The 23,360-nt window shown below is 38.6% G+C and overlaps 1 protein-coding gene across 1 annotated transcript; it reads left to right on the top strand.

The window, feature by feature from the left end:
- The first annotated feature begins 8,662 nt into the window (after positions 1-8,662).
- Positions 8,663-17,468, top strand: LOC110800045 (metacaspase-5). Its single transcript, XM_022005332.2, has 3 exons — positions 8,663-9,123; positions 15,290-15,937; positions 16,919-17,468. Exons 1-3 carry the CDS (start codon positions 8,778-8,780, stop codon positions 17,191-17,193), a joined length of 1,269 nt encoding a protein of 422 aa, XP_021861024.1. The 5' UTR covers positions 8,663-8,777; the 3' UTR covers positions 17,194-17,468.
- The last annotated feature ends 5,892 nt before the right edge of the window (positions 17,469-23,360 follow it).

Genomic DNA, 23,360 nt, shown 5'->3' with positions numbered 1-23,360 from the left:
TCTGCAAGTTTGAGAAAGTTATTCAACCACTACATATATCGCTAACCGTTACCTTTCCAAACACCCAAAAAGTTTAGAAGTAGAGTTTTAGCGTACTTAAAATATTATTCGTTACCTTAAACGTTACTGCCGAACACACTCGTAAAAACTCGTAGTATAGAGGAACTTGAGGAAACAAATGGCCAACTATCATTCTATCAATGTGTGTTGAATCTGTTTTTATTGGGCCTGGTCAATTAGCCTCGAGCCTTATTTGCCCAGTCTTTGTGAGAGTGTTGATGCCCAAAAAAAATATCTCACTTCATCATTTGAGCGGTTAGTTTAGGGGTCATAAGTGGATCAGTACTTATGGGCTTTGTTTAATGACTTTGTTCCAATTGTATACAAATAATGGCCTTACAGGGAAATATGTTTTTCTTTGTCTTGTTTGAATAAATAGAGTTATCAAAAAATGGCCCATAGAAATTTGACTATTTTTCGACCTTTTGTTTTAATTATTCATGCTTTTGTCTTTACATTTGAAGTATGTCATATGACTATATGAGTGTAGTAAATTCCCCTATGGTGTGTTTAGTTATGTATTTTGGTTTAGTACTTTTGGAGGAGTATTGTCGTGAATTTAGTTCGTTGATAAAGAATTATGCGAGATCGGAATGGTTACCAATTTTTCAAATTGACTTAGATGAATGGGAAAGAAATCGTCCCTGCGACTAAACAAATCGTTAGACCGTCACTCCCAAAAGGTTGTATATTCCAGTGAAATGTGCGATCTACAAGGTTGTTTCTTTTCTGTTGATTTGTTCCCAGCTTATTCTTGGGTTGTTCCGAATTTATTTGGGTTTTTCCTAGAGTTTTCTAGGTTCTTGATTCTCATGGATGAGAATTTTTTTAGGGTTTCAATAATTGGGAAGGAGATTTGAATTCATACAGGTTTAGGGTTTATCATCAACTCGTCGATTAGAAATTCAGAACAATTCGTGCGCAGATTGCCAGGGGTCTACTTGAAAAGATGCAAAATCATCGAAAATCACTGTTCGCGTCAAACTAGAAGCGGTGGAGTATGAGATGTGCTTTGGGATGCAGAATAGTAATTGTATTGATTATAACAGTTATGTATTTTCTTTGAATGTATGGTATGCAGATCTGTTTTATCATTGTAGATGCCGTATAGCTAATTATTAATGATATTGTTCTTTCCCCGTCAAAAAAAATTGGTAGAACTTAGAAAAACACATCCAAAACATAAAGTAAATGGAGCTCAGGAAAACGAAAGAAGAAATTTATTCCAATTTTGTCTTTTTTTTCTTCTAAATTGTCATTCTCATGTACCAAACGCCCTATACAAGAATTTAGAACATGGGAATTCCATACGACGAAGTGATGATTCATGATGGTTGAAGAAAGTAAGAAACACCAATGACATCTTGGCCTATTGGTCAAGATTGAGGGTATGTGTATGATAAGTTTCATGTTCGAATCTCGTAACTTTATATTTATATTGTTCTTGTAGCTCATTTCGAAAAAAAAAATATGATAGAAGAAACGAAATATAATATTTAAATCAATTAACACCATGCAGCTGTACCACCCGCACCGGGTCAGGGCCATCACAACTGGAATTTTGGAAACAAGCAGGAAGCAGCAATTAACGTTGCCACAAATAATTGAGTGTTTACAACAAAAAATAATAATTGAGTTGTTTAAATGATCGAATTGGGCCAATAGATAATGATGTTCAACTTAGTCTAAACAATTCAAATCTTGATTAGGTTTCATAATTTTATTCCCATCCAACGAATGTTCTATCCACTTGGTTTAAGAAAACAGGTGATTGATGAAAAACCATTGTTAGATCCGGTTATTTTTTAAAAAAAGTAAGACGAAAGACCCTATTGAATTAGTATCTTGTACAGGTATTTTCAATCACTTATGCAGGTCCAACTTATTGGAAACGATATGGGATTATAAGGGAACTCCTTACCCCTAAAAATCCCCTAGTGGGGGTTTGATCCAATAAACTTGAGGTTATAAGACCGAATCTTTACCACTAGGTCAATCCATGTTTGGTGATCAAGCATGTTTAAGTTTTCTCCGTTAGGGATGACAAATCTATACATAATACGAGAGTATGACAAATAACACAATGAAACGTACAAGTTGTTATAACGGAAGCAAAGAGGGGTTAAATACAAATTTTTATATAAGACGGTCTTACATAAAAGACCACTTTAGTGTCACATGAGTTAAGCACTGAAACCAATTAGTTAAGCACCAAAACTAATTAGTTATGCAATGTAATCAATGAGTTAAGCAGTGAAACCAATTAGTTAAGCAAAAATGATATTTTTGGTAAAGCGGTCTTACACAAAAGTAGTCGAAGATTAAATAACATAAATAAAGAACACATAGATTTAACGTGGCTCACTAACAATGTGTTAGCTACGTCCACATGCAAAGGGGATGAAAATTTTATTGATCTTGAGGAGTACATATTACATAATACAACTAGGTTATGACCTAGAGAGTTTATATATAGTACTCTCTATATAGATGCGGAAAATAGGCCCAAAACAGATAACCCTAGTCCAGAATAACAAATACCCGTGCAGCCATGCTTAGGCGCTGCAGTAAGGGGAGTTGATCAATTCAAGACATATTCTAACAACATTTGTTCGTTTTATGCTTATGTTACCGGCTGCATAATACTCCCTAACTACACGGCTACACCTGATTAACTTGTGCTCGGTCCAAAATTAGTGGGTTTTGGGATGGAGTTTTAAGCCCGTTTTTCGAGCCCGGCCCGACCAGATTTTTTACGGGTTTAAACGTAAAACTTATAAGATTGGCATGGCCCCAAACGTAAAACTTATAAATTAAATTTGGCATGTAAAAGCAATCTACTGCTCAAACGCATGAACTACCGATAAATATTTTAATGTATTGGTTCACTAGTGGAAAAATAATCATTTGCATCACCACATTTGCCTCGCACATTTAAACATGTGACGCAATTGACAGTTCTAAGCTTTAAAATTAGTCATTTGCGTCGCAGAATTATTAATCTGCGACGCAAATGACTCTAAAATGTTCTCAGAGTCATTTGCGTCGCAGATTAGTAATAATGCGACGCAAAATATTACCTCCTTTGCGTCGCAGAATTACTAATCTGCGACGCAAATGACTCTTTAAGTCACCTGCGTCGCAGATTAGTAATTCTGCGACGCAGAGGAGGTAAAAAAAATTCGGAAGTTTTTAATTATTCCTTCTCCCCTCTTTTTCTCTCTCTTCTTCTTTCCAGAACTCCATTCATGAGATGTCAATACCTCTCAATCTTTCATTCATTTGAAATCTCCTCTAACCACTATACGTATTTTGCCTTTAATTTACCCGGAAAAATCAAGATTTGCGAAAACACGGCTCGAAGAGAAAAATCCTAGATTCCGCCGCGAAGAAGGAGACATTTCAAAGCAGTGCAGCTCGATTGCTAGCGAGTCTCCGATCCAATTCTGCGAATTAGTTCGTCGGCGATTTAGGTACAGTGCAATTTATGTTAATTAGGGTTCTTGTTTATCAGCCTACGGTGTATAGAAGATTTCAAGGGTTCTTGTTTATCAGCCTATTTCTAGGGTTTTTAAGGTTGGGTGAAACGCCAAACCGTTGGAGCTGGATCTTCGGTTAACGTCGCCGCCGTCATTGATTACCTTATTTCTTAGGTATTTCCCCCCTCTTTACCATGAATCCAACTTCAATTAATTTTTACTTTTTATATTGTTTTGATGAATTGTGTTAGTTAGTTTGTAAATTCGAACATTTTTAGCAATTGTTTGAACTTTTGATTGAGGATTTTGATTTCAGATGGTGCCTGATATTGTAGAGGGTGATGGGTTTGTTGGGAGGCAGCCTCATATCAAGTATGAGCTCAGAGATAGTCCTGGTCTTGGTGAGTATTCAATTTTTAAAATCAATAGTTCTTTGGAAGTTAAACTATTTTCTTTCATATTTTTAGTTGTTTTGATATTTTTGTTGCTTACATTGTGCTCACACAAATTTAAACATCAGTTTGATGCTTGTTGTGTTGTTCTAATATGATTTAGTGAATGTAGGAGGATACAACCAATGTGTATTCTTCAACTGCAGTTATAGTAGTTCGGATACTCCACTGAGTGAGGGTCAGTGCCATTGGTTTTCTCCCAAGGTGAGGCCTCTATTCAATTAGTAAAATAAGGAAATGTTTTTTCTATTCAACGCATTACTATCGGTCTGTCGAATGACAGTTTCAGCTTAGCCAATTACTGTAACCGGTTTCTCACAGCAGGATTGAAGTTGTTTTATTATAAATATAGGGTTTGATCGTGTTGGTTAGTTTGTCAATTCGAGTATTTTGAACTTTTTAATTGAGGATTTTGATTTTATTTTTAAGTTGTTAGTTTTTTGTTGATCTGGGTAGGTTTGGAATTCCTTATCGTGTATTTAATTGGTTTTCCTTTATGCAGGGTTCTACTTTGCTTAAAGCGGGCTCTAAAAATCGCAAATGCCGCTCAACAGATGGCTAATGCTACTCGGGGTAGTGGTGGTTTAGTTATGCTGTTCATTGAAATCATCAATAAGTAAGCTCTCTACTTGCTAGAAAAGTTTGTTTTCTGACCGTGTTGGATGTTTGATTGTATTGGCATATCTTTCCTTTTATATATTGTGACTGTCAGGAAGACGTAGGATAACCTTGGTTATTATGGGTGCTTCATATGTAACCATATCTAACTTGGATGTTGGATAACCTTTATTTTTGGTTGTTTCTGGTTGGTAGTCTTTGTGATGATCAGTTGGGAAGTGTATATATGCCTGCTTGCTATGGTTGTTTTATTATTAATGAAACTTGCAAGTGTCCTGAGGTTTGTGATGATCAGTTGGGAAGTTGTTTATTCTAATGAAACAGAGAGCAGGTTGCGTAGGTTGTACTATGGCTATCATGAAGAATGTTTTAAGGTGTCTTTCGGTGAGTTTCTATTGCTTCAACTGTTGTAGGAGCTTACAACTCCAATGTAATACGGGCGAAGTTTATTAAAAGTTTGTAAACTAGAATTATGAGTTTGTACAGCAGATAAGTATTGTGGTTTGCGTGGGTTTATTTTCTTCAGTTTTTCCATCGCCTTGATGAATTTTGCACGCACAAACAATTTTTTGAGCTTGCTGAAACTCTTGGACATTTGTTTTCATGAACTCTTATGTTCATCTGGTTCTTTTTGTAGGATCTTTTACCTGTTTGCTGTTGCTTTTCTGCTGAACCAGTCACTTTTCCATCTATTTCACCACCTTAGCTGCAATTTTCTTCGATGGAGGTTGTAGGAGTTGAAATTCTCTCTCTGACAGAACTATTAGCCATTTCTTGGACTGGATTTGGCTGTTGATGAAATGACTCTGCATCATATTTGCATTAAGTGCTTCTTGTACTAACTTTATGGCTGCAGTCTGTTGCAGTCCAAGTTTCTCTGTCTTTGCAACTTGGTCATCAACTTCCTAGAGATTGTTGCTGTTTTTACTCAGCTCCATATTCAAGTTACTCATCTCATGGCTATTGTTTCCATCTCCACTTTCTTTTTCATCTGCTTGAATGATATCTTGGGCCTCATTCGTTTATGGTTCACTTAAAATTTTATGTTAAAAGTGTAGTTAGGTTATCAACATGTTGGGTGATCTATGGTGAATTTGCCTTTTATTGGGTTGTAACTAAAATATTAAAAAACGAATTTTTTTTTTTTAAAAAAAGTCATTTGCAACGCACATTTAGCTAATGTGCGTGGCAAATGACTTTTTTTTTCGCCTAAAAGTCATTTGCGTCGCACATTTAGCTAATGTGCGTTGCAAATGACTTTTCAGGCATGGTGCTGAAAAGTCATTTGCGTCGCACATTTAGCTAATGTGCGTTGCAAATGACTTTTCAGGCATGGTGCTGAAAAGTCATTTGCAACGCACATTTGCTAAATGTGCGACGCAAATAAGGTTCATTTGCGTCGCACAAATGTGCGACGCAAATGACTTTTAGTCATTTGCGTCGAGAGCTTTTGCCACGCACGATGTGCGACGCAAATGTGCTTAAAAGTGCGATGCAAATGACCCTTTTTCCACTAGTGGTTAAAATTAAAGGTCTGTGCATAAATTCATATGTTCGAGCCCCTATCTCATTTATAATTTATGTTGCCCTTACTCATCTGCAACTTTTAAAAAAATCGTTATAAACGTTGGAAGCTTAGTATCCAAAGAAAACGTACATCCAATAATATTTCTCGACCCGAAAACCAGAACATAATATTCTTACAAACTTTTCTATAAGACGGTCTTACAGGAAAGACCGCCTTGATGGCCTCCAACATGCCACGTAATTGCTGACATCAGCCCGTATATATTTTTTAATAAATATATATATACATTTTTCATTATTTTTCATTTCATTTTCACATTTTCAACCTCAAAATCTGATTCTCTCTCCTCCCTCAGAATTCTGGATATGGCTCTCTCTCCTCCCTCAAATTCTCTACCAAATCTTCGCCGTCGCCGCCGCAGTCGGTCTTCGTCGCCGCCGTGTCATCCTCGACGTTATCGTCGCAAGAATAGAAGAGAGGAATGGAGATGGAGGAGCACCGTGGGGATGGGAGAAGCAGGGAGCTGAGGCGGCGATTTACCTCGCATCAGCGGCGGCCTGCAGCTGTGGTCTCGGCTTCGGCCTCGGCGTCATCGGCGGTGGCTGCAACGCAATGAGAAGCGGGGAGTAGAGCGTCGAATGAATGAGAAGGAGAAGTCGATAACGGTGGTAACGAAGGCCTTCTCTCGCCACCAAGGCCGTCCGCCTCAGCCACCGGATTCCGCCTTCAAAACAGGTTAGGTTTTCTACAATCTGTAGATTTTCATTTTATTTATATGAATTATTATGTTCTTATGCTAGAGTTTTTGGATTTTGATTTTTGATGTAATTAGGTCTTGCGATTTTGTTTTTGATTCGATTAGGTTTTTGTTTCGTTTCAATTGAATTGATTAGGTTTTTGTTGTCAATCCTTTAGGTTTTTGGTGTCGATAAGATTGGATTGTTTAGGTTTACTTTTTTTCAGCTTATGTGGATGTAATTGATTTGTTCTTGTTTCCGACAGGAGGAGGAGGCTTTCCGGTGGTGGCGGTCTGGATGATGGTTGTGATGTGTTGGTGCTGTGGTGTGATGCCGATTATTGTGATAGAATCGCGTCACACTGTGGATTCGTAGCTGGAAGCACTGGTGTTTTAGGTTTAGTTAAGAATTGTAATGTTTTAGTTACACTTTTTATATATTTAGTTAAGAATAATTATGTTTTAGTTTTAGTTATAATTCTGAAATAATGATCTTCTCGGTGGAATTGTTGGACAGATTTTCTATGTTTTAGTTATGAATTTTTAAGTTTTAGTCACGATTTTTTTGGTTTTAGTGAAGGTTTTTTGAGTTTTAGTTACGTATTTTTGAGTTTTCATTCAGGGCTTTAGTTATGATTTTTCGAGTTTTAGTTATGATTTTACCAGTTTAAGTTACGATTTTCTTGGTTTTAGTTAACATTTTTTGAGTTTTAGTTATGTATTTTTGAGTTTCAGATAACGAATTTCAGATTTTTAGTTAAGGTACAAATTTTTAAGCATTGAAAATAATTAGTTGAGCAATTGAATCAATTAGTTAAAAATGAAACTAATAAGTTAAGCTTCAGAACCAATTAGTTAAGCAATGTAATAAATTAGTTAAGTAATGTAACATATTAGTTAAACCATGCAACCAATTAGTGAAGCACTAGAATCAATTAGTTATGCACTGGATTTAATTAAGTTATCACTGGAACTAATTAGTTAAGTTTAAAATTCAATTAGTTAAGCAACGAAATCAATTAGTTATGCAACGAAACCAATTAGTTATGCAACGAAACCAATTAGTTAAGTACTGAACCAATTAGTTAAGCACTGAAACCAATTAGTTAAGCAATAAAATCAATTAGTTAAGCATTGCAACTAATTAGTTAAGATTTTATGAGTTTTAGTTAATAATAAGTATGTTTAAAATCAATAACTATTTGGCTCATAAGTGTAACTATTTGTCTTTATACCTTAACTATTTTGTTATTCAATTAAATATGATTTTTATTACTTTTAGTTATGTTTTACAAAAAAAAAAAAAAATTTAAGCCTGAAATCCAATTAGTTAAGCCTGAAGTCCAATTAGTTAAGCTTGAAGTCCAATTAGTTAAGCCTGAAAAAAAAATCAAAAAAAAAATTATTTCGAAAAAAAAAATTTCAAAAAAAAACGCGCCAACATGGCTGCCAGCAAGAATGCCAACAAGACGGTCTTTCCTGTGAGGCGGTCTCACACAAAAGTTTCTCTAATATTCTCGACATGGAGATTGGACAATTGTCTCAGATCCGGTCCAGTTTTGCACACTCTGAATTCAGTATCCAAAAATAACGTTAACCCAAATAATTCACCAATATGAAAATACACTTAAGAAGGAAATAAATCATCTTTCATATTTATTTCTTTTCTTAATTACCCCACATCAATTAAAATTAGCCAATTAAAACGTTTTCCCCTCCATAATTTAAAACCATTTAATAAAAATAACTCCATTACCGCAAAATTTCAAAAGGTGGTCAACAAAAATAAACCTATTTAACACCCAAAAAAATTAACATCAAATCAAATCCACATTCAAACCAAACCAAACCCACCATCCATTCAGAGAGGAGAGAGAAAACCATCATCATCATCATCATCAAAAATGGGAAAAAAAGCAGTGTTGATCGGAATCAATTACCCAGGAACAAAAGCAGAGCTCAAAGGTTGCATCAACGATGTCAACAGAATGCACGAATGCTTAATCCAACGGTTCGGATTCGAGGAAGAAGATATCACGATTTTGATAGATACGGACCGGAGATGTACTCAACCCACCGGGAAGAACATCAGACGAGCTCTTCAGAATCTGGTTCGATCTGCTGAACCGGGTGATTTCCTTTTTGTTCATTATAGTGGTCATGGTACTCGATTACCGGCGGAAACCGGTGAATTTGATGATACCGGTTTTGATGAGTGTATTGTTCCTTCTGATATGAATCTCATCACAGGTAATTTTGTTCTAATTTTTGAATTTTTGAAAAATGTGATTAATTTGTGTTTCGTTGACTTTTCATTTGTTTTTGTTGACTCGATTGCTGGAGTTTTTGTGTATGGTTGTTTTGATTGGTTGATGAATTTATTTAGATTTATATTATTATTGAGAACTGTGAAAATTTGGGGGGAATTTATTTATTTGATCATATTTTAATAGAGGTTCTCAAAAGTTCTGTGAGAGCATTGATTCCAAATTACAATTACAATTCCAATTCCAATTCCAATTCCAATTCCAATTCCAATTCCAATTGCATTCGTGCTATCTGGGGTTTTGGGAAGTAATTGTTCCATTTGGTCGAATAAGAAGTAGGGGAATGTCGCTCACTCGTGATCATTTGGTTGTATAAAAAGCTACAATTTCGAGTGATATTGACATACGCAGTAGTTTGGTTCAAGATAAACCCGATCAATATGAGCCCAGCCCGCTGGCCGATCCGAACCAAAAATTAGCGGGGGTTAGGCAGAATTTTTAGACCTGTTTTTGAGCCCAGCCCAACCCGAAGTTATATGTTTTTTTGATTGGTTTTGGGAAACATAAAATAGACTTTTTGTTATAAAATTGGCCCGGATGGGAATCGCCAAAAAGCCGCTATTTTGACCCGAAATAGTGGATTTTTGGCACACAAATAAGCTTGGGTCTGGCCTGACATAATGGGTTGATTTTTAGGCCGTGACCTGGCACGACACGTCTTTTGATCAGGTCTAGTTGACAGCCAAAAGTAGAACCAATCTTGGGCAGCCTGATTTTTGTTTTATTCATAAACTACCTCTAAAATGCTGATTCATGTGAGTGACATTTTACAAATTTGAACCTTACACCAAAAACTTAACCAAGAGCCAAGAGGCCAAGAAGCAGAAGAACTATATCTTGAGCAGCCTAATTGTTGTTTTTTTTTTTATCGAAGAGCTATGGCAAAATGCTGCTTTTTCCTGTGACATTTAGCAAATTTGAGCCATACACCCAAATTAGGTGAAAATACTAACCGTGTCTAGATGTAAATGTCGATTTGCTAAATCAAATTGCGTTATCGTAGAATCATTTGAGTTTGTTCATGATGGTAGAATCAATGCGTCTACCAAGGGAGTGTGGATAATCTAATGTTATACACATTTTAAATTTTGCCCTTAAAGGGTGTATGGCTTCTCAAAAGGTAGTAGAAATAAGGGCCGAAGCCCAATTATATGGTCGGGCCAAAAAAACCCAAAAAGTTTCAGAAAAAAAGGTAAAGTCAGTCCAAGATAAGCGTTGAAGCGTATGAGTGCAAGCCTAACGCTAGTCACACCAAGGAGGCCGCGAAAACCAGGTCAAGAGAAAAGGAGAAGTGGATGACGTGGCCATAAACTAACTCACATCCATTAAATCCTTTTTGTGTTTTTGTTAACCCAATTTGCGATGTCATGTTTATGTTCTTGAGTTCACGATCTAGAGTTTACGTGAGAAATTAATACATAAAAAAAAAATCATTATCACTGGTTGGCTTACATCAACTTAAAATGAGATAATGAAATAATAAAATGACTAACATAGACAATTAAACTTTAAAGACCTCGGTGGTTGGGCTGTCTCGTCACATAGATCAAGCGCCTCACTGTCAGCTTGGTAGAAGTTGATGGTGAAAATGGCCTTTGACGCCTCGGAGTCAGCATTAAAATCGCCGTATCGTCACTATCTGTGCGTAAGTAGTAAGGACGAGAACGGACATTTATAACGACGTCGTCCCAAAGCTAACAAGCACACTTGTACTTAAACAAAGTGAGATCTCCATCGTCCTCGTTGAACTGGGTGATCTCATAACATGAGAAATGAATCACTCGGAGCCTTCGGACATACTCGCGATCCAAGTTTGGCCGGAGGTACTGCGGTATGATTTCCTTGCCCCAGACTTTGCAGACTAAGGCATCACTAGCCCTAGTTGGTTGGTCCAACTTAGCTTAGATTAGGCTTGCTAGTTCGAGCATTGCACCCACGTGAGTATCACTTGCTCTCCTGGGACTATGAGGAGCAATTTGTGCTTTATGGTGGACATTGAACATCTTTTTGGGCTAGCTCCTCATAGTCCCAAGAGAGCAAGTGTCACTCAGGACGTCGAGATGCTCGAACTAGCAAGCGTAATATGGGCTAAGTTGAACCAACCAACTAGGATTAGTAGTGTTGCCTTAGTCTGCACAGCCTGGGGCAAGGAAATAATATCACATTACCTCTAGCAAACCTGGACCGCGAGTATGTCTTGAGGCTTCGACGGGTATTTTTCTCATGATACGAAATCACCCATTTCAATGAGGACGATGGAGATCTCACTTTGCTGAAGTACAAGTGCGTTTGTCAGCTATGGAATGACGTCGTTATAAATGGTCGATAGTGACGATGAGTACGGCGATTTTGACGTTGGACACTGCGAGGTGTCAAAGGCCATTTTCGCCATGAACTTCTACCAAGCAGAGGTGAGAACGCTTTATCTATGTGCCGGGACGACCCAACCACCAAGGTCTTTAAAGTTTAATTATCGAAGGTAGTCATTTTGCTGTTTCATTATCTCATTTTAAGTTGATGTATGCTAACCACTGATAATGAAATTTATTTATGTATTAATCTCTCGCGTAAACTCTAGATCGTGAAGTCACGAACATAAACATGACCTTGCAAATTGGCTGAACAAAAGTCACCCAGATATCGTGGGGGTATATCACAGACTCCTCGTTCAGTTAAACCACCCCACTCAATCAGAAAGTGAAGGTTAAAATCCTGAATATTTGAAATATAACGACACTCAACTGGAAAGTGGGGGTTAAAATCCTGAGTATTCAAAAACTCTATAAATAAAGGCAACAAAATCAGAAAAGGAATATGCCATCCATCTTCATCCAGGAGAAATGATGGAGAACAAATTATCTTCGTTCCTGACCCCCTCAATGACAACAAGTTTCTAAAAATCAGAGGGGATTCCAAATATCCTGGTAGGTGTATCACTAACCATTTAGCCAAGGATGTTTCGAAGGAATATCAAAAACAATTCCTTCGAGAACTGGCGAAGGCCAGGGAAACAACTCTTCTTAAACACTTTGGCAAGAATCCTACCATCAAGTGTGAAGATATCCATAAATCATCAAGCCTGGTTCAAAGTGGTAGCTTCCTAAGAAATTACTCGTTCACGCTATCATAGTAAGCCTGGTCTCAAAGGCATACCTTAGGCACCTTGATAGCCCTACAAGATTAGGTGTTATTCTTGTTTGTTGTTAGCATCAACATCTACATATAAATTACGCTATCATAGTGACAATTATCTATTACTATATATTAAAAGAGACACCAGGAATGACACGTGTCATTTCCTGGTGCGATTATTTCCCGCCTAAATGTTTTTTTATTTTTTACTTTAAAATAAATAAATTACATTACGTTTTTTTAGGAAACTAAGATAAAAATATATTTTAATTACCATAGATGTGTATTGCATAATATATTATTGGAGGAAAGCTAAATCAATATTATTTTTTCCTTTATGATATAATTTTATTTATTGTATTATTATAACTTTTTAATCTGATAAGAATTATAAAAAATATTGATAAATGAATTCTAATGTTAGTCTACTATTAATAATACGAAGTATAATACATGGTAACTGGTAAGTAAGAATGTTAATTAAAATAATAATACATGGTAAGTAGACTAACATATAAGTTTATTTATCAAGATTTTACTCAATTAAAAATATGTTGTATTTGACTAACACGGTTATGCTCGGGTCTTTTCGAAAATTAGTCTTGAGTCATTCGGGTTTGGTTAACGTTGTTAGATCATTCTACATACAAGTATACGACTATAATTTTTAACTTTGTATAGTAATATGCAAATTTAGTTCATTTGAATATTTTTTTTACACAACTTTGAATTTATACTTTTTCATATATCCTTTTTACTTTCATGTTTTCCTAATATCACATGTCTTTTAGTTACTACTCCCTCCGTCCCGGAATACTCGACCCGGTTTGACCGGCACAGAGTTTAAGGGACTTGAATTGACTTATTTAATTTAATAGGTAGTAGTTGATAGTGGGGTATTATTTTAATGTAGTTAGTGGGAAATGTGTAAAGGGGTGGGGTAGGGAAGAGTAGGGGTTGAATTTTTAATTATTTTTTGTGTGGAGTAGGGGGTAGGTGGGTTAATAGGGGTGGAGTGAGAAATAATATAATATTGTTAGAATATTTCCATTTTTAGAAAAAGGTCAAGTATTAAGGGACGGCCCGATAAGGAAAACAGGTCAAGTATTCCGGGACGGAGGGAGTATTAAAAAAAAAGTTGTTTTTAGTAGTAGCCATGCGTTGCACGGGCCCTAAACTAGTTAGTGGATAAAGGGGTGGTATTTAATTTGATCAAAATGCTAAAACCAGTGGACCTGTGAAATTGGAACTAGGCGAGTGTACTTAAAAATGAAAGTTGTGCTAAACTTAGTTTAGTGGTCATGTACTCGATGATAAATAAACCCACATCCTTACATATTAGTAATAGATACAAAAGAGAAAATGCGTAAGACTTGTGAACAGGGTTGTTGTGTCTGGCTTTTGAATTATCTGAAATTCTGAAGCCCTGAGCATTTCTACAATATGGCTTGAGTCACTTGACATTCTACTTTTCTTTTCGAAGTCAGACTACAGCTAACTAGTCTATATGACCAAATGATAGATATGCCAAGCTTACGCTTTGTGAAGATAGTGATAAGAGTTTGATGAACTGAATTGAAGTGGAAATTGATGTGGCCAAAATAAATGACTTTCTGCATAAAATTAAGAAGAATAAGAAATGAATGTTATTTGTTATGGTATACTCTATAGACTATACATTGGAAGGGAAAACAAGGATTAGTTCAATACAAATGGATGCATGTTATTTGTTGGAACTTATACTTTAGTATATGTTGTTAGTTTGTTTCGTTAGTTTAGGAAGTTTGTTACTAGAATACTAACTTGTACATATGTTAGTATAAATACCTAAGCTTGTATTATTTTCATTAATTACAAATCAATACAATGTAGTCTCTTACTTTTCCTCTCAAGGTTACGAGGCTCTAAGCTCTAACACCAATGGCTTTCCATGCTTTTTGCTTCCTTTCTTTTTCTTCTTTCCTCAATTCTAACCGTATTAATCCAATGTTCTGTTTCACCCACATCTGTTTGATAAAACCGCGCTTAGCCTCCTAGTCTTTTCTTGAAAGAAGACTAATGTAGTTGTATTCATTCAACTCAACTTGTGCCCTTTTCAGCCCCTCAGTAAGTTAGCTGGAATTTGATTTTGATCCCGTAGAATTGAGCTACTAAAATCAGCATTACAAATTCTCTATTATGCTCCCTAATGAATTAGTTTTTTAAGAATTTAGTTTCCTCAAGATGTGATGTTGTATAGAGCTTATTAAAGGTTATAATAGGAAGAATATCTCTCCTAGATGCTTGATGAAAGTTGATTTGAAGAAAGCTTATGACTCCATTGAACGGAGCTTCTTGGAAACTGTCTTACATGAGTTAGGGTTGGCTGTTACGCAGCCCTTTAATTTGTTCCTTGCATGCCAGAGGCATACTTTTGTACCTTTGTTCCTGACTGCTGCTAGAAGAGATGAATTAGCTCTGTTATGCTGACATTTGTGGTTGTTTTTAGACATGATTTCCTTACAATTATGATACTCCCTCCGTTCTTGAATGTTAATCCTCTTTCTATATTGAGTTTTTTTTTTTGTTAGCCCCTTTTGGAATATTTGCTTATTTGTCTAACAATTATCTCCATCATACCTTGTAAATATCCAAATGACCCACTTGTTTACCCGCAAGTAAACTTTTACCAGCATTATTCCCCTTCATTATTTATCAGACATACCCACATGGGTTAGATTCTAGTTAGATTTATGTGACAAATGTACTTAAGTAGGATTGTCATCAAGAACGGAGGGGAGTACTAGTTTTCATTCATACTACATCAAGTGAATATGGTATTTTGGCATTTACCAAATAGAATAATGTTTGATAACTTCAATTTCGTTCTCAAAGTTGACCATTTTGAACCAGTTGTAGAACTAAACATGCTAATCCCTAGTTACTTATTGCTCGATTTTCAACTTCATTTCTTGCAGATGAAGATTTCAAGGAATTGGTGTGCCAAGTCCCAGATGGTTGCAGGATCACAATAGTCTCAGATTCATGCCACAGCGGCGGCCTAATCAGTGGTGCAAAAGAGCAAATAGGAGAAAGTACACAATCCCACAGCAACCAATCCCATAGCAGCAGTTCATCAGGTTTCAGCTTATCAGGTTTCTTGAAGAAAACAGCACGAGACACAGTTTCTGAAGCCTTTGAATCTCGCGGAATCCATCTCCCTCATCATCACAGTAGCAGAGACTATGAACCAGAGTACAGTGTAGTTGATGAAGACACTTACGAAGGTCACAGTGGCTATGCAAAAAGCCGGTCTCTTCCCCTTTCGACACTCATTTCCATGCTCAAGGAAAAGACAGGAAAAGATGACATTGATGTTGGGAAGATTCGACCAACTTTGTTTGACATGTTTGGGGAGGATTCAAGTCCGAAGGTTAAGAAGTTTATGAAGATCATCTTGGAAAAACTTCATGGTGGGGGTGGAGAAGGGGGTAAAGGAGAAATTCTGGCTGCTGTTGGTGGACTTGCAATGGAGTTCTTTAAACAGAAGCTTAATGATAATGATGATGATTATGCAAAACCTGCACAGGATGCTAAAGTTGAGAGGAAGGAGGACGTTTATGCAGGTGAGCTTGTTTGAGACTATAATCAGTAGTGTTTAATAGGATAATATTGAGACTATAATCAGTAGTGTTTAATAGGATAATACTGAGTAGTGCTGGCAAAAGCTGACCCAACCCACCACCAGAACCCAAGCTGATCAAGATTTTCAACCCGTTTAATTAAATGGGTCAACTCAATCCAACCGGGGTTGATATTTTTAACCCAAAAACAACTCACGTAACCCAATCCAACCCAACCTGAACCCAACCCAACCCAATAATAAAGGGTTGGATCAAGATTTTCAACCCAACTCAACCCGTTTAATTAAATGGGTTAGGTCGGGTTAGAATTTCAACCCGGAAATAACTCACCTAACCCATATAACTAAATGGACCAAGTCAGCCCTTATAAAAAAAAGGGGTCTTTTTAGCTTTTTGGCAAATTATAAATATGAAAAATTTAAACTAACATCTAGCAACCGCTGACACTTATTTTTCTCTCTACACGTTGAAGTATTAGTTTTTTATTTGCTATGAGATTTGCCTCGTAAAAAATGACCCATTAAGTTATAAATTCAAGTCAATTTACACTTAAACGGGAAAAATACTTAAACGGGCCAAGTTTAGGTCAACCTGTTTATAATCAGGTTGGTTTGGGTTGAGAATATCAACCTGTTTAAGTAAACAGGTCGTGTTTAAGTAAACAGGTCGGGTTGGGTTGAGAAAATCTCAACCGTATATAAATGGGTCAACCTGATTCCGAACCAACCCAACCCATAGTCAGCTCTAATACTAAGGCTAAACCTTTGAATTGTGAACATCAAACTATGTTTTTGGTACCAAATGAAATGCAACCACGTTTACTTATGAGTACCAACTTGTGTTGTTTGGTACCAAAATGACAAGATGTAACCACCTTGCTTTACCAAACTATGTTGTTTGATACGAAATGACAAAATGCACAATTGTGATTATTGTCTAATACTTTTAATCGTATGCATGCAGGTGGAGACAAGAGGAGTTTGCCTAGAAATGGGATACTTCTTAGCGGGTGTCAGACAGATCAGACGTCAGCTGATGCTAGTCCTTCTGGTAAGGATGCTGAAGCTTACGGAGCTTTCAGTAACTCGATTCAGGCAATTCTAAGGGAATCTGAGGGAGATATTCAGAACGATGAGATTGTGTCGAAAGCTAGGAAGTTGCTTAAGCGTCAAGGTTTTACTCAACGGCCTGGGCTTTACTGCACTGATGACTATGTTGAAGCTTCATTTGTTTGTTAAAATTAAGTTGTGTGTTTTTTTTTTTTGGTTTAGATTGGACTGCTATTTATTTGAATATTGGACGATTTGATTTGTCAGAAAATGTTACTCCGTATTTGGAAATAATTGACATTACAGTTCGTAACAATGTTGTGTAAATTAAAACCGGCCTTTCTGATATTAAAATGTTCAGAGGGTATTCGTGTTGTTATTACAAAGTGTTTCTTCTCCAAAAATCGTGTGAGATTGTTTCTTATCGAATGCACGAGTATGACTTCTTGTCAATCTCTTTTATATTTTCGTGTTTAGTGGATTTTCCCATCGAAATTATTGTTAGTTGTTACTGCAGGGGTGGTGTGACCGTGCGAGGTTAGCGGCAAAACAGAGGTACAGACAGTCAAATATAGTATAACTAGTTTACTAAAAATATAAACAAAAATAAAATTGAATTAATGGTTAAGGTGTTGTTTTGTAGTAATACACAAGTTTTTGGGTTCAATTCCTAATAAGTTGTCAGAGGCCCTATAATCGTGACATTTTACAATAATATTGGTGATTTTCTCTTTGATTGTTATTGTTTCGGTATGGATCAAGAACGGTTGGAGAGGCCGAGCTGGTAAAACAACTTTGATTATGTGGTAAGATCCTACACATAAGATAAGGGTAAAACTAGCCTCAGAGGTGATTCGAGGATCCCCCCTCCGATGCTAAAGTCAGAGATGGTGAAATATATGTTTTTAGGCTTAGTGAAATGATTGGGATTGCGTACCTTTTACCATAAATGCGATCCATATATATAGGAACGCGTCGGGTGTACGGATTTATCGGGGCCTACCCTGTAGATAGCGACCCGTTTACTTTACCCATAAAAGATCTGGTTCTGTTATCGGCCAGAAGAAAGGAATGATAAGGAGCTATCAGGCCGATTGCGGGTTTTATTAATCTTTTAGCTATACGGGTAAAAGTGCTATCTGCTAGCTGGTAGCACACCCGTACAACTAGCCCCCTCGGAGTGAGCGTTGTTATTCTTGAATGACCACGCTTGCTCTGATTGCAGACAAAACCGGTTCCTCCCTTACTAGCCCCCCAAAATCGGATGGCCTGGCCGTTGGCGTTGGGAGTTATAATTGTGGATTAACTTTTGACTAGCCCTCTCCATAATCGTTTGACTTCCATTGCCGGCGGTGTGGCCTACAGATTTTGCGCATTGGTGCAAGCCGACTTTCTTCTTGCCTTTTAGTGCTGACTAGCCCCCTTGATTATAACGCTGACTAGCCCCCTTGATTTTATTGCTGACTTGCCCCCTTGATTATAACGCTGACTAGCCCCCTTGATTTTAATGCTGACTGGCCCCCTTGATTTTAATGTTGACTAGCCCCCTTGACTTTGATGCTGACTGGCCCCCTTGATTTTAATGTTGACTTCCATACGGAAACTTTTGTCTATATTTAAAATTCGAAATAATACAGGGGTTTTAAAATTTTAATTTTTTACCGCTCAAAAATGTCCACGTGGCTTTCCTTGAACCTTGAACATGACACGTGCGGTTGATGATGAACTGTCGTTTTGACTTCTGCAACTGTCACCCATCACTCGACTTTTGGGCTTCCTTTTTTACTACTTGTACTCTCCCTTCTTTTCATTTTTACTTTCTTTGGTCTTCTCTTTCTTTGCGAATTACTATTGTATTTTCGTCTTCTCTCTCTTTGTGAACTATTACTGTGCTCTCTGAACTGGTCTTGGCGTGCGATTTTGTTGCTGGGATCCTCCTTTTCATTCCTTGTTGCGATTTGGTGGCCGTATTGAAGGTATATTCCTGTTTTTCTTCTATCTTCTCCCTTCGCTTTTTTGTTTATTCTTGGTACCATGTCGAGTGAGGTAGATAGTGAAAACCTGCTGAGTGGGGAAGGGTATGATGACGCCGGTAATGCTTCTCCATCATTGGATGTGAATATTATGGACTCTGATAGGCCGGGAACCTCTGATTATTTTGAGCCATCATATAAGGACGCCGCGTTTGAGTTGCGAGCCCGCGTGAGAAATCAGGTACGCGCCGATATACGTCGCGATTTAAACTTGCTTAGTAGCCCTAAACTTGCGCCGGCAGTGGATGTTCCTTCAATTGCCCTTGATTACACTTTCCGTTCTTGGACGCAATTTATGGACCCTGCCGGCTCTGGAAAAGGTCAATATGGAACTAATATTGGCAATATTGTTATATCATCTAATCAGGGTGCAGTTAGAGGTGCCCACTTAGAGGATGTGGCTGGTGGTAGTTGGCCAGCTGATGGCGAGAAGGTAAGCAGTCATGCTACAGATGATATAGAGACTGCGGTTTCCGGGGAAGAGGAAGAGGAGGACGATGAGGAAGCAGGTGACTCAATTTTGGAATCCCAGGACAATTTGCCTGCTTTGTGGTCTGATGGAGAGGATGTGACATCTTTGTGCGAGCAGGTAGTGAGCGTACAAAATTTGAATGAAGAGCCTGACTCTGATCTGGAAGATGAGAAATATAGAAAAGAGTGTCTTCCTCCAACCGGTAGCAAGGTTAGGACCACAGTGATATCGTCCGTCTGGCGGAAGAAGGCTGTGAAGGATAATCATCCTCGGTGGGCCAAAGAGTTTCTTAGATTCCCCAGTGGCTACCGGCTCGTAGTTCTCGCAGAGGGGAGTTCGGTTTTGGATTGCCCTGCAGGTCATACGGCCGTATACCCCCACCACTTCAATTTTGGGCTCCGATTTCCCTTGCACCCTTACCTGGTGAAGATATTGCGGGCTTGGAACCTATGCTTGGCTCAAATAACGCCTGTCGTGATTCGAAACGTTGTCTCTTTTACCTGGTTGCTTTCTTTCAAACAATGGCCTCAGACGATAAACTTGTTTCGAGAGCTGATTTGGCTAAAGAGGTACCAGAAGAAGTCTGGGTGGTGGTCTTTTTACACCAGGGCTGGCAAGATGACTGTGTATCCCAAATTGTCCAATTGCCATGGTTGGGAGATAAAGTTTTACTGGCTGAGAGTCCCCTCAGATTTTCCCCTTCGCACCCAGTTTTCCGTGCCTCGTCCTCACATGGAGCATTACCCTGATAGAGAATTGGGATTTAGGGAGAAAAGGGCGTATCGTTTCGTTTCATACAATCGTGTTGACACTGGTTTGCAAAAGACCGTTTGCGTTCCTAAGTATTGGCTTCCACCTTCCAAGTACATATTGGCGAACGGACCGTTGTCTACTGTCGGCTTATGCCATACCCACTGATAGCCATGCAACCCCCTTTTTATTGCCTGTTTGGTCTGACATACTTTTGTTTTTATGTATTACCTGCTTAGTCTGTTTGCTTATTTCTTCGTCTGTCTTCTCTTGCCAGGTTTGCATACGCTCGACTTCCCTAAGCTCGGCTTGGGCAAGAACGGCCGACCTACAACCAACATTCCTGCTAATCCTCGGGGTGTTTTCTCCACTATTTCTACTTACTCATCCACGGCCAACCGGAAGCGTTCTCTCGTGAGGGAAGAACCTGTGACTGAGTCTCCTGTCAAAAAGACAAGAGCGTTGAATTCCATACCGGCTCCGAAACCGATAAGTATTCGTGATCCTACATCTCGGAGTACTGCTTCCTGGGGTGTACACGAGCCTCCAAGACAACCTTTTTCTGGTGTTCAATCTGCTGTTGGTACGTTCTGAAATGGCTGGTGGGTTGCAATCTTTGGATTGTGGTCGTGGTGCGTCTCAAGCTGGTAGGCGGGACCGCAACCGCCCCGGGCCTTATAATCGTTCGACTAAGTCTCGTCGCCATACTTCTCGGGTGCAGGGTTCAGGGGAGCAAACGGATGCTGCTATGCAAAAGGTGTCAGATATTCCTGTGGAGAAGGTTGCGGATGCTGGCGTGTTGGTTTCTACTGAAGTGCCGATTGTGCAGAATGATGCCACCATTGTGGACATTAAGGATACTCCCTCGCACCATGAGGATCGGGAGGTGAACAACACCGATGCTGGTATTTTGGATAACATCCTCATTCCTCCTCCTACCCATGCTGCGCAATCTGCTTATATGAGGCCCGGTCAGAGTGCTGGTACCAGCTCTGGTCTACATATGGGCTTGTTTGTTCGGCCTGAGGAGTGGATAGAGACTACTCCCGTCGTTCTGACCCCGAATAAGATGAAGTATTTTGAGGTTCCTCCTGGTAACCCCGATGAGCCTTGGGACCCGAAGATTGATCTTCTCCGCGGTGAATCTATTCTTACTGACGACTGCCGTTTTAGTGGTTGTATGGGGTGGAGAGCTCTGAAGGGTTTGGCTACTCCTCGCGAAACCCCTGCTGTCAAGATAGATGCACCGGCTGCTCAGCATATGAATGATGTATATAAGGTATGCTTTCTGTATGTGGTCGTGCTAGTTTTGCGTTTTTATTTTCGCTACTGACCGTCCTTAATTTTTTACAAGCGGTCAATTCTGGTGTTGAGTTGGTAAAGCTTTATATCTGCTACCAGAAAGAGAATGCTGCTCTTAAGCAAGCCTAAGCTGACTGGAATAAGCAGAAAAAGCAGTCGGACGAGGATTATGCTAAGATTGCCGCTGAGCTGGAAACTGTTAAGCAGCGCAATCTGGACCTGGAAAATGTATCTTCTGAATTGGATGCTGAGAGGAAGAAGACAGCGGATCTGACTGCTCAGCTGGAGGATGCTGATGTCAAGATCAAGGAAGCCTATAGGAAAGGTGCTAAAGATGGGGCCTTGCGCTTTAGCTGATCAAAGACTTATTGCAAACGTGTCACTGACAGGCACAATGGAGGTTGGTTTGCCGCCCACCGTTGTGTTGTTCATGGCATTGGTCTGACTGAGGAAGAGTGTTTGGATATTGAAGACGCTTTTCTTGTTGATAAGAAACACAAAAATCCCACTGGCTTTGAATCTCAGATTATCCCTGAGGAGATAATTCAGAATGCGGATCCTTCGACTCTTCCTCCTATTGAGCTTCAAGAAGAGGACTATCTCGATCCTGAGTTCTTGTCTTCCAGCACTAACCAGGCAGGACAGAAACAAGTTTGAAGGTGCGGGCAGTCATCACCCCAATCTTCTTGCGGTTCGTCGGGCGCCGTCTGTTCGTAATGTTTAACTTTTGTTTGTAGCTGTTTGTGGCACCTTTTTGCCTTGATACAATTGATAAATGGTTAATATTTTTGTTGGGTGAAGGCTGATTGGGTTCAGCCTCACCTAGTGTCGTTTTAACAGCTGACTAACTCCGTTTTTGGGTGTTGGCTGTCGAATATATTATTCATGTGCGTTTGTTTTATTCACTTGTCCTTTAATTTTATCATTATCGTGATTTGATTTCGTACAATCGGATTTTGTTTATACATGCCCCCGAGTTCATAAGTTTATGATAGCCTTACTGACTTACTTTAAGGGTTAAAATTGCATCACCTCGAGTTAGCAAGCTGATAGTAGCCTTGCTGACCTACTTTAAGGGTTTGAGTCGAATTTTGCTTATACATCACCCCAAGTCAGCAAGCTGATAGTAGCCTTGCTGACCTACTTTAAGGGTTAGATTCGTATCACCCCGAGTCAGCAAGCTGATAGTAACCTTGCTGACCTACTTTAAGGGTTTGAATCGGATTTTTCTTATACATCACCCCGAGTCAGCAAGCTGATAGTAGCCTTGCTGACCTACTTTAAGGGTTAGATTCGTACCACCCCGAGTCAGCAAGATGATAGTAGCCTTGCTGACCTACTTTAAGGGTTTGAATCGGATTTTGCTTAAACATCACCCCGAGTCAGCAAGCTGATGGTAGCCTTGCTGACCTACTTTAAGGGTTTGAATCGGATTTTCCTTAAACATCACCCCGAGTCAGCAAGCTGATAGTAGCCTTGCTGACCTACTTTAAGGGTTAGATTTGTATCACCCCGAGTCAGCAAGCTGATAGTAGCCTTGCTGACCTACTTTAAGGGTTTGAATCGGATTTTTCTTATACATCACCCCGAGTCAGCAAGCTGATGGTAGCCTTGCTGACCTACTTTAAGGGTTTCTTCTTATTTGCTTATAATTCCTCGATTTTATTTCATGGGCCATAACAGGCCTGCCTCTATCGGCCTTTTGGATTGTAGATTACAGTTGGTGTTTCATACATAGAACTTTCTAAGGACGTTGGCGTTCCCATAGTTCTTAAGTGCTACCCTTCCCATGTCCATCA

Source organism: Spinacia oleracea, chromosome 2 (genome assembly GCF_020520425.1).
Source record: "Spinacia oleracea cultivar Varoflay chromosome 2, BTI_SOV_V1, whole genome shotgun sequence".
Taxonomy (NCBI): Eukaryota; Viridiplantae; Streptophyta; class Magnoliopsida; order Caryophyllales; family Amaranthaceae; genus Spinacia; species Spinacia oleracea.
This window is presented reverse-complemented; position numbering and strand designations above follow the sequence as displayed.